Source organism: Charadrius vociferus, unplaced genomic scaffold (assembly GCF_000708025.1).
Source record: "Charadrius vociferus isolate BGI_N301 unplaced genomic scaffold, ASM70802v2 scaffold163, whole genome shotgun sequence".
Taxonomy (NCBI): domain Eukaryota; kingdom Metazoa; phylum Chordata; class Aves; order Charadriiformes; family Charadriidae; genus Charadrius; species Charadrius vociferus.
Genome location: NW_009648332.1, coordinates 12,879,135 through 12,895,696, shown reverse-complemented (window position 1 = coordinate 12,895,696; position 16,562 = coordinate 12,879,135). Strand labels below are relative to the sequence as shown.

At 36.1% G+C, this 16,562-nt stretch overlaps 1 protein-coding gene across 1 annotated transcript in view; it reads right to left on the bottom strand.

Annotated features, from left to right (window-relative positions):
• Positions 1-60: 60 nt before the first annotated feature.
• The window catches only part of LOC104286158 (epithelial chloride channel protein-like), a 17,238-nt gene continuing 736 nt past the window's right edge, over positions 61-16,562 (bottom strand). Inside the window, exons 2-15 of the mRNA XM_009884719.1 lie at positions 15,825-15,965; positions 15,445-15,595; positions 14,690-14,807; positions 13,823-13,994; positions 11,890-12,117; positions 9,910-10,134; positions 8,271-8,448; positions 6,397-6,503; positions 4,829-5,053; positions 4,400-4,667; positions 3,057-3,221; positions 1,964-2,188; positions 352-659; positions 61-198 (exon numbers count right to left, since the gene is read on the bottom strand). Coding sequence (XP_009883021.1) covers positions 61-198; positions 352-659; positions 1,964-2,188; positions 3,057-3,221; positions 4,400-4,667; positions 4,829-5,053; positions 6,397-6,503; positions 8,271-8,448; positions 9,910-10,134; positions 11,890-12,117; positions 13,823-13,994; positions 14,690-14,807; positions 15,445-15,595; positions 15,825-15,965 — 2,649 coding nt within the window. The remainder of the gene's footprint in view (positions 199-351; positions 660-1,963; positions 2,189-3,056; positions 3,222-4,399; positions 4,668-4,828; positions 5,054-6,396; positions 6,504-8,270; positions 8,449-9,909; positions 10,135-11,889; positions 12,118-13,822; positions 13,995-14,689; positions 14,808-15,444; positions 15,596-15,824; positions 15,966-16,562) is intronic.

Below are 16,562 nucleotides of genomic sequence, written 5' to 3'. Positions count from 1 at the left end.
TTTCCCTACTTTGAAACTTGTGTAGCAAAAATTACAGTAAATTCCTTCTTTTTTTTTATTTTACACATGCTTTTGCATTGTTTCAATGACCAGTCTTCCCTTTTGTTTTTGTAAAACACACAGAATTGAACTTACAATAGTACAGACAACTGTTACTACACACAGAGCTATTATTGCCCCTATTACTGTACTGTTACTGTTAACACTATCATTGTTGCCATCATAATATAAAGGCACCACCATTCCTGTACGATTAACACTGTCATTGTTGCCGTCATAATATAAAGGCACCACCATTCCTGTACGATTAACACTGTCACTGTTGCCGTCATAATATAAAGGCACCATTATTCCTGTACGATTAACACTGTCATTGTTGCCATCATAATCTAAAGGCACGGATGGTTTTGGAGGAATGAACCATGTGGCTTGTGCTATATTAGACACCTCTGAAATCAAGTTGGTATCATCAACAGCACGTATAGCAAAGTAGATTATGGTGTCATTTTCAATATCAAAATTTTCGAGATTAATTTTAAATGATTCTTCTCTACCAGCCTCCTTAGGTATGAGATTAGAGGAATTCACAGAAGTAGCACGATCAAAGTGATTTCTTAGGTCCAGGAGACTTTTACTGCTTTTTATTATGTAGTGATCAGCTAGGGAAAAAAAAAAGAATGCATGTTAGGAACAAATTAATATAGATGTTTTAATATCCCTGTTTTGGTGACAGTATAGGACTTCCAGAGCCATTTTGTAAAAAAACATGCAAATGATTCTTGTTTTACAACTGACTGTGATGCTCAGCATGGAGGGTTGGCAAATTTGCTTTTAAACCTTACTTCACAGTGTCAAAGGTCGATTGTTGCTTAGTCTGGGATTTCCTTCTTTTTGCTAGCTTTAAAAATACTGTTTCACCAACACCCAGCTTTGTGCAGACCTGTACAAAATGTAGCTGAATGAGAAACTGTGCTGTTCAAATACAAACATAAGGTGAAATGGCAATTACATGTATATGTGTAGATATCAGGACTGTATTCTTTCTCTCAGCATGAAGTTTTGAAAGCAAAAACTGTGAAAGACAGAAAATTATTCTCCCATATGTAATCAAAGAACTGGTAGGTACATTGCTATAAATGTGTTTGATTAATTTTGGGGGGTTCTGCTGTTTCTATTTCAAGTCTGTAGCTTTTCAAGACTTTCCCCTCTTCACCCTCTCCTCCTCTTATGCATATCTTTTCCTCTTTAGATAGTGGAGAAATGTGTATGATATGCCTAGCTCCAAACCAGTGCAGGATCTGCTATCTTAAACTATAATGCAATAACTGACCACTTTATCTATAAAAGTTTTTAGACATATAGTTGCTAAATAGCAATAAAAGTTGTTGAGATTTTTTTAATTATTATTTAGGGCTTTTTTCGTTGTGTATCTGGTTATTAAAAATTTAGATAAATATAAGATTTTAAATGTAATCTACATAACTGTAGATTGTATATTTTAACATACTGGCTTATGCAAGGAAGTGCTTGTACATTTTGTCTGGAATTAGGTTTCATTTTTCCTGTACAGCAACCTTAAAATGAGTATTTTGGATAGAACGTTACTGCATCTCTGTGGTCCATTTACATCTTTGTAAATAGATTAAAGCTTTATATTGTCCATGTTGGCTGATTATTTTTTTTTTAATTTTGCACAGACATGGACTAAGACTTGCTAAAGTCTCTGGTGGTTGTGTTGTAATTTTATTTACTTGATTTGTTTAAAATATTCCTTGGTTTACCTGGTTTGTTTTGGTTTTTTAACACAAAAAATTAAGGAGGTATGCAACAGGGTAACTTTCTGTTTGGTTACATTTTCAGGTGGGAAAGATGTAGCCCTCATCCCTGAGAGGTGGTCCTCAAGGTATGTCCTTTCAGATAAAAATATTAACCTCATCTCACAAAAATGTAGTGTCTGACTCACCTTTTCCATTGTCCAAGTCACCTCCTGGAGCTGTCCAAGACAAGACTATTGTTTTGTTTTCTATAAGAGCATGAAGGTCTGTAACTTTACAGGGTGGATAAACAGGAGGATAATCTCCTCTATTCACTACAAGGGAACTTGTTGAAATTCTGCTGAAACTTCCCAGCTTGACTTCCATTTCTTTATCAGTAAATTTAGGTCTCGGTGCATTCATATAAATTTTACCTGTTTAAAACATTTTTCAACTTTCATCATGACAGAACTCTGAATTTCATTTTCTTTTACTATCTGTTATTATCTCTTCTCATCCTGTAAGTTTTCTTTAGCTTATTCAAATTTAGTGGAAAGTTAGTGAAGTAAAGACAGAAAATAAGGCGATCTCAAGATTCTCAGCATAAGATTTAGGAAACCCCAAAAGCAGTCAAAGTCTGAGATGTGTAAAAGTTGGAAATGATGCAACCAGTAAAGCGGGTTGCAGATATTGGTGAGCCATGGCTGAAATAAGGTAGTTCTGTCGATCTCTTCACCCATACTGCAGGCCTTAAGAGAGTTCCAGTTATACAGGCTATACTTTGAGAGCTTTTTAGACAATTTTAATGCTAATTTTTATAAATTTCACAATCTGTAAGTGTGAGAATATTAAATTGCAACAAGTAATATTTTTTCAGCATTAAGATGAAAATACTAAAAAAATAAAGAAATCTCAAAAGGTAAGTTTTCTAGCAGCATTAGTTTGTATGCTGATGTTGCACGTTGAATTCATTTACACCAAATCCCCGTTTTAAAGTCTCAAGAGGAATTATAGATTTGAAATTCCTGTTGTGAGATGCTGAAATACAGATTCTGAGCAATGTTTATCCTTCTCATGGCTGTAAGAGAAAATAATTTTTAGATTAAAGACAATATTTTATGCTGTTCTTATACATAGGAAACAATAGTTGAAGCTGGTGTGTTTTGTCAGTGCTTTTTTGTAGTGAAAATGGTAAACGGAATTTAACACCAAATGCAACTTCTGTGAATCTAAATGACCCCATTTTCTAAACCTTTACATGAAATCATGCAAAGAATTGTCTGATTCATAAACACACTTTACCATTTTCTCTGTAGCCTGGTATATAGAAGGCTTGGTTTTGCTTGAAGCCAAGTCTGGTGGTTGTATTTCTCCCCAGGACATTAACTTTTACACTGTATCTTCCAATGCCTTGTAAAGAAGTAAAGTATCTTGAGTAAATTCCATCATTCTTTATCGTGTCAGCACCTTGGTATAGAATTATTGAGAATTAATATTTCAAACAAGATACCTGCTGGTAAACAAGGGTGTGTTCATACATAAACACAAAATCTGAACATTACTATGCAGAAAACCTCACAGTGTTTTTGTAATGTGGACATCTTTAAATAGGAGTGGTCCCACTATGACAACCTGCGTTTCATACGTATTTTGTTAAAAAACAATTTTGCATTAACACTTTTAACTAGGTGAATCTCTTGTAACTACATGGAACCACCAAGTTAATACTTACTTGCCATCTACTACATGAAGCACCTTTAAATTAGAAAAATGTCATAATTTAACCTTTGGCCAGGAATTTGTCAAGACAGGATTCCTTCTCTTTAAGTGAACTTGTGCAGTTTTACCTGACTGGCTGCAGTAGATGTGCAGGCGACAGCCGAGCTAACTATTTTAAAGCCTGGCAGTAATATAAAAATAACCTCATGAGCTCAGAAAATAGAACATGTTTATGAAACACAGCATAACACGTTAAAAACTTATATTTTTAAGTACAGCAATGTGAAAGCAAGGACAGAATGAGGAGGCACTGCTGGGCTACTACTGAACTGATATAGACTACAGGTCTGCAGCAGTGGTGAGAGAAAAGAGGAGAGAAGAAAAGAGATCGAGGGATGCTGAATGCCATGAATGTCTTGCTATTACTCTAAGAAAGAGTATTTTTGAAAAGAATAATGCACTTATTTAACATACAAAAGAGAGAAAGCTAACATTTGGTAAGCTAATGTTAAGACTGGTCCAGCTTCATAGAATATGAGATGGACTAAAAAAACAGCTTGTTTTCTTTTTACGGTGCCTCTTGAGGGCAGATGATTGCATGAAGTGCACTTTCAGAAAGCAGGTATGAGCAATGTACCCTTTACCACGCACAGTTCTTCTGCTTTCATCCTCAATAACAACACAGGAAAGAAAGCGGAACAATTTTTCAGGTAAAGGTCCGTGTCTTTGTTTTCCTCACCAAGAAAAAGCTTTGTAGCTTACTTCTGCTCTAAAGCAGGAGGATTCTCTTTCTCCCTTTTTATTTTTTTCTTCATTTAGGGCATAGCCATGACTCTGTCCTTAATGATAAATCTGACAGGAACATGCAGACTTGAATTCCAAAATGCATCAATGTAAAGGTTTTTACTATGTATATGGAACCTTACCTGCTCCATTATCAAGAAGTTCAAGGTTTACTGCTGCAGCACCGTCCTTCTCTATGGTGGCTGTCACAGTTGCACCAAGAATAGGCAAAAACCCTTGGCTAACCTCTGCATAAACAACAACTGGATTAAATGCTGTATTTGCCCTGTTCATATGAGCTGTAACGATCACAGGAGGAACAGAAGATGATGCTGGCCGAGAGGTAGCTGTTACTGATATATCTTGAGTCCCTGTATGAATATTTTTAATACAAAACTGCCAATCACCCACCTGCAAATAAAATACAAAAATATAAAAAACTAGTGAAAAAGCTTCATGTTCTACCAGGGCCATTATTTCCCTTATATAATAAAAAAAAAATAAAGAACAGCTGTATGCTAGTCTATAGGAAATGTTAATTCAGAAAATAAAAGAAAAAATACAGTCTTTACCTCTGCAGTGCCACTTATACTGAGTCTAGCTGCGTTTTGGGTTAAATCATTGATTATAAAGTCGAGGCTTCCATATTCTTTTCCTTTGGGGTCCCTCATGAAAAAAAATGGCTGAGATATATTCCATGCAATGCTGAAGAAAGTGCCCTTTCCCACAGTTTTGTCAACAGGCACAGTAGCATTCATCCATCCAGAATACTGAACAGTGAGCTCTTTGCTTTCAAGCTGTTGTTAGAGAAATAGAATTTGTCTTAGTGCTATATAGTAAAGAAGTATTTAACCTATTTTCAGAGTGATTGCTCATCCAGTGCACAATATTGTATCTATTCATTGCTGACTTAAAATGGATTAGTCTTGGAGGAGAGAATTGAAAAGCATTTATGCCTTTTGGAAACTAGCATGGAAAAAAAAGCCTCCACTTACTTATTTAGAACACAGAATTATATAGAGAAGATAGAAGGCTTTCTAGTTTTGCTCTCTCTACCTATAGGAAAATTAAGAGCCATTTGGCATGACTATTGAATGAAGAAAACTAATAAAATCCCAGATTCACTTTATGAAATGGCTGCTTGCATAGTAACATTGATTTTAAGTGTAAAATTATGGTAAACAGAATAAGTTACAGTAAGGGTAAGTAAGTCCTTCATTTCTCTATCTAAGCTATTTATCTACTGATCTAAAGCATTGTGCCAGTAAGCATTATTTCCACTGCAGTTTGTCTTTTAAAATCCTGGAAGAGAGAGAAAGAAAATGTCTCCACATATGACTGTAAGGCTTACGAGTAATGAGAAAGCAGAAATAACAACAGAACAGAGGAGAATATATAGAAGAGAGATGTGAACAATACTTCCTTTATTAAAATTAAAATAAATTTGTGTAATTTCCTCACTCTGATTTTATGAACAGTAAAGTTTGCAATTAGAAAATAGCCTGTCATAAACTTAATTTTTTTGCTTGTAAAGGTGGTACAGAAGAGTCAACTGAAGGCAACATAACAGGTCCAAAAATCCCGGATCTGCTTTTCAAATTTACATTGCTGCTTATAGTCTAGCTATCTTTGCAAGTGGTATATTTTGGATACAACATAGGACTGGATCTGTGTTAAAATATTAACAAAGTGAGGAATGAGTTGCTAAATTCTAATTAACAAATGGCCTAAATAAAAAGTCGAAAAGCTCATACATTAAAAAGATACATATGGCTTAAGAGAGAAGCTGTGTTTTTAATTGTATCTTTGTTACTTAAGCTAAACTGGTAAAATGCTCTGTAAGATAATGTTTCATATAAGAGTCAACTAAACATCCTAGGGCATTTCTAGTTTTCTCTCAAAGTCTCTTGGACTTCGACAATTGTAAGAAATAATTTTCTTGATTTTGTGAAATCAAGAATTATATAAATTATCTATATTATACATTTATTTCATTGCAGTGAAACGTAGATCACTAAAAAATGTACTTGCTCCTATTTCCAAATCAAGCCACTGACAATTATGATCATTAATGTCTAGATTAATTCAATTAGTGATCAAGTAAAAGCATAGGAGGAAAAAGAGGTGTTGAAATTTAGACCTGAATAGATTGTTCAGAAATATCTCCACTTTCTGATGTAAGTCTACTGAATGTCGTGACTAATTTACTGGGGGTGGCTCCATCTGCAGCATAAAGCTTTAAACCTCCTGAAAGACAAGAGCAAAAGAATTAGAAATACTATTTTTTCTCTAAAGTTGCTAAATTTTTATGTGACTTCTGGTACTGAATCTTCAAATGAAGCAGCCAATTTGTTACGAAATCAAAAAAGAAATGTGTCTTTTTATTAATGTGTTAATGCACGTCTCATAGTAAATTCTGGATTATGTGATCAACTTATTATGGCATAGTTTGCAAAAAAAATCACTCCCTGCAGCATATCATCAAGTACAGCATTTTTAGACTCTTTCTGGTACATTTGGGTCACATATTGTCCCTTTAGTGGAATTCTGCTCTGAAAATACCTCTGTAGAAAAGAGACAGTGGCATTCCATGGGTTTTGACTCTTAAAATCCTGATCATCTTCATTTCCAAATATGAAGTTTAGATCTCTTTTTGTGCATACTGAGTTCAAGCAGCTGTAGTCCATTGGAGGTTCTCATACTCACCGCAGATCTGTTAATGAAGATGGCTCCATACTGCTCTACCAAGTCAACATTGCGAATATGGCTTCATACTGCTCTACTAAAGCACCTGCACTTCATGCAGTTGTTGCAATTCTCTCTCAAGCTAGGATCATACATGCCAGACACAAACTGAGCCATCACCATGCTCCTACTGCACAGGTCACTGGAATCCCAGAGTAGGGGAGAGAATGAGCCCTGGGGAGTCTACCTGGGGTCTGCAGAAGCTGTCTGCAGCTCCTCCCACCACCCAACGCCTCTCGCCCTCCTCCCTCACGCACAGGCTGACATCAGGTGCGCAGCTTACATCAGGTGTATGGCTCTGCCTCGTGAGAGAACACATGGAATTGTATGAGCTGGAGGAGGTGTTAGCTCAGAGATCTATTCAGTGTCTTTGGAAAATTGATTTTTGTTTCTAAGCAGGAAGGCCTGCTGGTTGAAGACTATGTGCTGAAGGACCACCTGGGTTCTTGCTGGCTCACAAATCACTCTTAATAAATACTCTGCAAGTGGAGATTAAACAAATTCTGTCTTAAAATCGAGGCCAGAACAGAATTCAACTCTGGACTGTCCCATATTTGAGTTGATCTAATGATGTTGAAGAGTGCATAAGGGCATTACAAGTTATTTAAATTGCTGAAACAAGTGGACTGCGGTCTGAAAATGCACCTCTCAAATAAGGATATTTATGCACCGTATTTGTTTGGAGTCAGCTTGCTTTCTACATCTACAAAAGGCGTTTTCATTCTTCCATGGCATTTGCAGGTGCTGTAGCACGAAGCAACACCCCTACGGATAGTTTTTAAATGGTTGGTTTCAAAGTAATTATGTAGCTCCAGCTCAGCTGACAGCTATGCTTGCTAATGACAAGGGGAGTCATCGTGTGTTTACACAATGTGTTTACAATTTCCTAGCCAGGATACTTTCAGTTGAAAATTACTATTCTTTACGTAATACAACATGCTTATAAGTTAAAGCATATAGAAAGCTATAGTTATTATTGCCAGAAATAAATTCCAGGCATTTCTTTTTTTTTATGTTATGTAACAATATCATAATTAAATCATGCTATTGCATTTTTTAAATCGAGACAGCTTTTAAAGCAAATCTATGAATCTAGAGAGTTTTGCTTGTTTGTATTAAAACAGCCTGTCACAAAACCCAATTTTCTTTAAAATTAAATTTGTGTTAAATTTCCTAAATTTCTTTTTTTCCGACCAATGAATTGCTGTGCTTTTGCAGTCTCATAGGTGAATATGCATGCCAGCAAAAGAGTATATTTAGAGTTCTTACTTGTTAGTGTTGAAAACTCTTCTAATTCTTTGGCTGCCTGTGGCCCCAGTGCAATGGTGTGAATTTTTGCTCCACTTTCTTTCACCGACTGCAAGCAAGCTCCTACACCCGAGTCCTCTCCATCTGTCAGTAACACAATTTCTGAACCATATGTAGTAGCCATTTTATCTTTAATTAACTGCACCAAGAAAAAAATTCATTAAATAAGCAGCAGAATAATTTTTAAATACTAGTTTATCGCAGAGCACAGTCAATGTATGCATTTTAAACTGTTAACTTCAAATATAAGACAAATATATTCTTTAATAAGTGTTTGAATTTTTATTTAACACTAAACCTACTACAATATAAATTATTGCAACTGATATTGCAACATCTAATTGCTTAGATTTAGTAAGTTTTCAATTATAAATAATGAAAATTTAATACATATTTTCCTAGGGAAGGAACCTGTCCCAAACTGAAGATGTCAGAAGCATTCTGCCTGTATATACTTTGCTGGTTCAGGGACTGGAAGAGCATCATATTAAAAACATGTCCGCTGTCTGGAAGTACTCTTTATTCTCCACTCAGAATTTCAGAAGTAGAAAAGTACAGGCCTCTAGCTAAGGGTGGACTCTGAGGTAACTGAAGGTGGGGCAGAAAGGGGTAGGGAGCACCCGTTGTGGGGAGGCCTCTGTCCTGCCCATTCCATCCCTGTCTGGTTGCCAGGCTTCTTCCTGATGTCCCCCTGTCCTGAGCCTCCTCTCTGCCCTGGACTCAGCTTCCTCAGCAGTCTCATCTTTCTCCATACAATTTCTCTCTTTTTTCCCTTTTCCTACACGTTGCTCCTGATTTTCAGTTTTGCCAAATTAGCCCAAGGAAGGAAAACAGACAAATAAATAATAATATCTATCCATCACTGTTTCCCAATCTCACAATCTGTATGGGGTTTAACAGTTTTAAGGGCTTGATTCATGACTAGTGAACCATCGGAATTAACAATACTACCATTGTAGAGCTTCCCATTTTAACACTTATTTATTCCGTATGTTCATTGTGATTCATGAGTCAGATCTCTGGTGTTTCCTCAGTACACATTTTGCTAGAAAAAAATTTTAGAGTTTGCAGGAATAGAATATGATGTTCATTGGTGTGTTGGTCTCCAGCCTTTTCTCTGTATATACACCCAGCAATGTGATCAGGCTCTGAGTTTATCCAGTCATGTGAGAGATTGGACTACAGTATTGCATGTTTCTTTCCATTAGAAGTAATTACTGTTTTAAAGTAACCTCTCGACTTTCTCTTAAACAGCTAAATAGAATAAGCTTCACAGGTTTCCAACTAGAAATTTGATTTTCCAAAATTTAGATCATTCTTGTTGTTCATTTTGGAATTTGATCTTATTTTTCAATATCCTTCTTGAAGCACGGACATCACATCTAGCCTGTTTTCTGGTAAAACTCTTTCTAATGCCATATAATGGCAATGCTAAACAGTTTCTATACCAAATTTTCTCTTGGTAGATTCAAGAATCAGATTATCTTTCTTAACTCTGCCACTGCACAGGAAATCCATGTTCAGTGGGCTATCAAGTCTGTTTCTCACTTCTTCCTCATTTTCCATACATTCCCGGAGATATTTCCAAATTATACTTTACCTTAAGTCCTTTATTTATGCCTGCACAGATATTGGTTGTTCCACTAGCAAGTGTAGGCAAATATTGAACAAGTTTTTGGCGTGCTTCATCATTGGTTATTTGTTGCAAAGGAGCTTTTACAGATGCTTCAGAGTCAAAAGTGACAATTCCAGCCCAGGAATTGATTTCAATAATATGGAGCAGAAATACCTCTGCAGCACTATAGAGATGTTTGATGCGGTGATGCTGTATGCAAAGAAAAACAACATCCTTAGAATGCAATCTCTTCTGAAAAGCTACGACTATGAACAAAATATAGGATTTTTAAATGTTGATCAGGTTTTAATTAAAAATTAAAAACTATCTGCCATAAGATAACTCATATATGCCCAATTCTTGAAGAGAGGATATGTAAACCATATTCTGGTATTGTGAAAGTGCAGCAAACTGCAGCTCCCAGGAAAGATGTCACCAGGCAAAGGCTGTTTTCTGATGTTATGACTTCATTCCTAATCAAGATTTTTGTCACTTGCAGATTTTCGTCATAGGATGATGGCAATGCAAAAGGACAACACCTAAGATGCCTGAGGAGTAGGTTAGTCTAGAGAATCAGTATTTTGAAAATACAAGTAATAAAGTAAAAGTATGGCTATTTTAAATGCAACTATTCAAAGGGATTACTGAAAAAAAGTTATATTTGAAATAATTTGTCTCTGGAGCTAGCTATTCTTGTAGTATTTATTTCATAAATATCTTCCTTTTGGTTTTTAGCATGCCATTATTATTTACTAACTGATTTAATAAAATGTACTATGATTGGTAGACATCTGTATTATAAAAATAATATAATTTATTACAATTGCAGGTCTTTGCTGAAGATCAGTCTCAAGAACAGCTCTGGACTAGAACAGCATGTCTGGAAATAGATCTGTCGATGGAGCACCATGGGAGAATCCCACAATTATTACAGGTATGCCATAACTAAAGAATTGGAGCATATCCTGCTTTATGCTTCTTCGTGTATATTTTGGTTTAAGGTATGACTGTCAAATATTTAAGAATATTTCTCAACATGTTTGAGCTTTTTTAAATTACCTTCTTTAGATGAATAGTCTTATTTTTAGGCTTGAATTCCTGTGAGAAATTAAACACTGAACTTGCAATATTTTCAATACTGTGTTGGCTCACTACTGGACTGTGGAAGAGGTAAGTTACGGATAAAAAAAATGCAGTATGTCATGAAAGAATATACTGGCTGATTTCTAAAACTGTTAGAGTATGTATAGAGGTTTGAAGTCTATTAGTAAATCATGAGACAGCTGCCTTACCCGCCCAGATTATTTTGTCATCTTTCTACAGATGATCACATTGCTTACAGCTTTATAAAACTATTAGTATATTTATGCAAATAAGCACATATTCAGGGATGAGTACTAAATGTTGCATTGATAAAAGAGCGTACTATGTTGTGCCACAAGAAATAAACCGATGCAAAGTTTTAGGGAAAAAAAAGGAAAAATAACCTCAGACTTGTTAAAATGACATAACATTATGCCAGCTCACATTATTGATTCTGAGGAGCAATATTGTAATGAGGAAAGAACAATTTATTGAGATATTGTGACCTACGTATTTACTTTAAATTTTAGTATCATTTATAATAAAAATACAATGTGAAACTCCATCTATGATACATTTTCTCCTTGGAAGAAATACAATGGCTTTGTTGTTCTAGGTCTGGAAGAAAGGAAGGAAAGTATATAAAATTGAGATTTTACAAGAAAAAAAAAAGACCAAGCCTGTCCTACAACTCTCAGTATTTTTAAATGATATCTTGTAGAAATTCCTAAATAAAATTACCAAGGAGAATAAGAGTAGTCCTTTTTTTTTTCCCTAAAATAATCAAGGTAATTACAGAATTGACTGATTATTTTTCTTTTATAACTTACTCTGTTTCTTACAATTTTTGCTAAAAATTGCTTATAAAATATGCATTCTTACCACTGACATGCTCCCAGAAACATCCAGCACTAAAGCAACTGCTCTGTCTTGGGTCTGCAGTAGTGTGAAGGTAGTCTCAGAGGGGGGTGCAGAAGCATTTAAAACAGCTGAGTTGCGAAAGTCATCAGATTCCATAATTACTTCCCACGTGCTTTTGTAGTTGCATATCTTATTCTGCATATTTGGAGCCTCAATATTGTGAGTGTTTTTATCACAAAATTCAACAACCTAAAAAGTCAGATTGAAGCTGATAGTAATTCTGAAGCCAACAATATGAGCATAAGAAAATGTCTCAGAAAATACAAAGTTTATGGTGTGGGACAGGACAAATAGAGATGTTCTCCAGTGAATGTCCTCTGTGCCATGGTGCCTGGCCAGCCAGGATCTTAGAAGAGGCAAGCAAAGAAAGTGCTCCCAAAAAACCTATCTCAGATTTTACATAAGCACAAGCATGTTGTGACATGCAGAAACAAAACTTTCAGTCTGTGAGTACTGAGATCCTTGGAGTGACTGATTCACGAGGCTCCTACTAAATGTTAAGCCTACTAACATAGATACTGTAGCTGAACAGCATGGAGGTCAGCACAAGTTACCAGCCTGCATATTTAACCAACTTCTTGGGTTAAGCTGATGGTTCCTGTAAGTTTTCTTGAGTGGAATAAGGAAACATGCAAAGATACAAAGTCAAGACTTTGAGAGAAGCAGGAAATACTCTTTTAGATGTCTAAGGATGTCCATGGTATACTGCTGAGGGAAGGACATGACCATTGTTATGGGCTAACTCCAGCGGGCAGATAAGCACCACGCTTCCTCCCCCTCCCCAGTAGGATGGGGGAAGAGGAAAGGAGGAATAAAAGAAAAAAAACTTTAGAGTCACGATAAAACAAAGCAAAGCAAAAAATATTGTTTGATAAGTGAAGGATAAGTGAAAGAAGAGAGAAAAAACACAACAAAACAACTGATGCAAAGGCAATCACTCGCCACCTCCTGTGCGTAGACCGATACCCAGCCAGTTCCTGAGTATAAGATGACTCATCCTCCTAAAACCTCCTCTTTTTCCTTTTAATGCTGAGCATGACATTATATGGTCTAGAATATCTCTTAGGTTACTTTCAGTCATCTGCCTGGTTGTGTCCCTTTCCTGCCTCCTGCGCACCCCCCAGTCTATTCACTAGGTGGGGCAGGGTGAGAAACAAGAGGTGACCTTGATGCTATTCAGCTAAAGCTAGAACATTAGTGTGTTATTAGTACTGGTTTGGTCAAAAATCTAAAACATAGCACCATATGATCTGTTATGAAGAAAATTAACTGTATCCTAGCCAGGCCCAGTACACCCATAAAGTTCTTGGAAAGAGCTTGCCCAAAGAAATAAAGTCAATAGCTGGAGGAACGGTGATCCTGTACCACAGAGATTTAGCCTGCAAAGAGACTGTCCATCCTGCTAACCCCTGTCCCAGCACCCTTTCCCAGACAGTGGAACAGTACGGAGCTGGCATGAGTAGGCCTGCCTGGTTGTCCTGGCTGCTTTCAAGGGAGGTGGGCTGCTGCTTCTGTGTTAAGGATAGACAGACAGACCGACCAGAGTTCTCTGTAATGGCATGCAATAGAGCTAACCAGGTAACACAGTTCAGCTGCCAATTTACATAAGGAGTGATCAAAACCCACAGTTATCTTATGGACAAGGCATTTGGCAAGAATGCTTCATTTTTATGCCTGTTGACCTGATTTTCCAAACACGGAGCAAGAAGGATGCTGAGACTGCAGCACATCTTACTCTTATTGACGAGAAACAGCTGTCAAATCATTTCCAGTAGCTCCTTTGTCTTCCCTTTTTAACAGATTTTAATAGAACTGATTCTCCCCAGCAGAAATAACTGACTTAGACCCCAAATGTTACCAAACCCTCAGTCCAGAAAGGTATAGTGATACTTACAGAAGGTATGGATTGAAAACACATAACAGAACCTGAGATATCTTGTTGTATATCTGGAATAAATGAACATCCTTTTTCATATAGCTGACCATCGTATCTACAGCTTCTTGACTCACACTTGTCTCCATTGCAGTCTGCAAAAACAGGTGTACCAGTCAAACCAGCCGGACAGCTAAGGGAAGAGAAGGTACGCAGGGCTGGTTAGGAACCCATATATAGTCTGTGACTGGTTATTCATTTGCATTTTGTCTATACTAGACACTGAACAAGTACATAGGTAGGCTGTCTGTGTGCTTCACAGGGTCCTCAAGCTAATCTAGGAATAGTTAAAACCATAAAACACTTGTGGTCTTTTGTGATCTTCCTTGTGATAATTATAGGATATGCAGGAAAGACATTCTGCTAGTAGTTGCAATAAAAAGGACTGTATCGGTATGCCAGAGCTAGGAAAAAAAGGCAAGCGTGAAATAATTCTCTACATCCATTCAGTTATTGTCCCTCTTTGTAGAAGCTGTTTAGAATCACAATGGTTTCAGTAGGCAATTTCAGCGTTGTTGATAATTACACTTCAATAAAATTATGTTAAATAAATATGAAACAAATGGTAGCTGAAGTCTGCAGTTGCTCACAGAGCAAAAGATTACCCAGCCTGATCTCCTGAATGTCTTACAAAACAGCACTGAAGGCAGCTGTAATTTTCTGGGCAGCAGAGCAGGCAATAGATGTTGCTGAGTAAGCATCTTTTAATCATATGAACAGGTTGTGGACACACTACAAAGTACAAACTCAGCACAGATGAGGATATTGAAAATGTTATCAAAATGTTTAAATCTGTGTAATGTAAAAGCAGAAATATGAAAAAAATACCTTGTTGCTTTAACACTTCCTTTTTTGGAATTTCTAGACACATAAAAAGGCATGTCGCTGTTATATTCATCGAACACTCCCCACCGCAAGTGAGCCCATTCGTGGACAAAAACTCGACCTGTTGAAAAAGAGTCGCGCATGCACATTCTAAATATAACTGCTTAAAATCTAGTCAGTATTTTACTTAGATATTTTAACAATTTAAAATAATTCTTATCTGAGGTAATACAAGAAGATTGTGAATTTTTTAAGCAATTGGGATAATATATATATTTTTTTTTTTTTAGGTAAAACTAGGAAGGATCAGTTTAGCAACCAAGACTAGAATTTTTATTCCTATTTCACTATCAGAAATGCAGGAACTGTTGTAGAGGCTTTCTTCCAAGTCGGTAAAATTTCCTCAGGAAATTTAGGTTTTGTGAGGTTTCTGTCCCCCAGAGCAGCAAACCTTATCTTTTTGACACAGTGTCGTACAAAATCAGATAAACACTGGATAGTTTATTTGGTAAGTGGTCATACAAGGAAGGCTACTGCTAAAGGTTTTCAAAGGGATGAACAACTTCTGGATCCAGTGTTTGAACGTTTAAGTTCAGACATTTCACAAGTATTTAGTACTTCTGAAAAATATGTCTCTCAAAAGTTTTTGTCATTTTGGCAAGCAGATTTAAGTACCCAAATTCATTAATCATGTAGAGAAATCTTGGTTATTTCATATGAACAATAAATCAGGCAATTAAATTAAACAGTTACATTACCTCTTTCTCCATAACCTTTAGCTAAATGGTCATTTAACAAGAAGTTAGGTGTGAAATGGATGTATCGTCCTTTCTCCTTACATCCTCCATACTGTAAGGTATAAGGATCATCTACCTGTTTCATATAATGGTCTGCTATGATGACATCTGCCTGAAAATGTAAGATCAAAGTTATATATAACATGGGTATAGAGAAGAGTTAGGTGATTCTTGTTGAATAAATTCAGTCCTGCAGTTTTTTTTATCCTACAAACACTCTCAACACTTTTGAGTAAGAACTTTCAGGATTAGTCCTAGATTTTGCTGTGATTCGTAATGTAGCCATATCAGTCAGTCTAGCTTTTCCTTGTTCTAATCATAAAGAGTTCTCGAAATCATACCTTATTATATGATTCTGTTTTTAATCTTGAATAGTTGGGTTTTTTCTTCCACGTTTTAGGAATTATAATTTTTACAGACTTGAAGAAAAATCGATGTTTTGTCATTTCAAACAAGTAATTAGAAGCACTTTTAATCATGTTCTAGGGAATGAAGAAAAATATTAATATCAATATTAATGTTAAGAATCTGATTGTATGTGCAATGGATAATTTAACCATATCAAGAAACAACATTACAATAAAGTAAAACTAAGCACATAACACAAAACTAAGAAAGTATTACAATCTTTGCTAAGAAAAGAGTAAACAAAGAAGCCAAAGACTTCAGCTCTCTCCATGCCATCCCTTGCCTGCTCTGCAGATAGAACAGAGCAGTTTTAACTAGTTCAAGGAAACTGAAGGAATGTTGTAAGAGCAAGTTCTCATAAGGTCAGCTATAATGTGAATTTCATATGTGGTAGGTATCTCACAGTAACAGTAACTGTCACTTGTACACATCTACCCTTAATGAAAACGGAGTGATCTAAACTCTCCTTATTGTTAAAAAATGGACAGTTAATGACTGATGGTAAAAGGTAAACTATCACTTTCACTTCATGTAAACTTCTCACAAGATGAAAGAAATCTGGAAATGTTAAAAATTTTATGGCTGACCAAAGATGGTATCCTTCGTACTTGATCTTAGAGATGACATGTAGCTGAGCTAATCCCACACCAGGGTCTACTAGGCATTAGGCA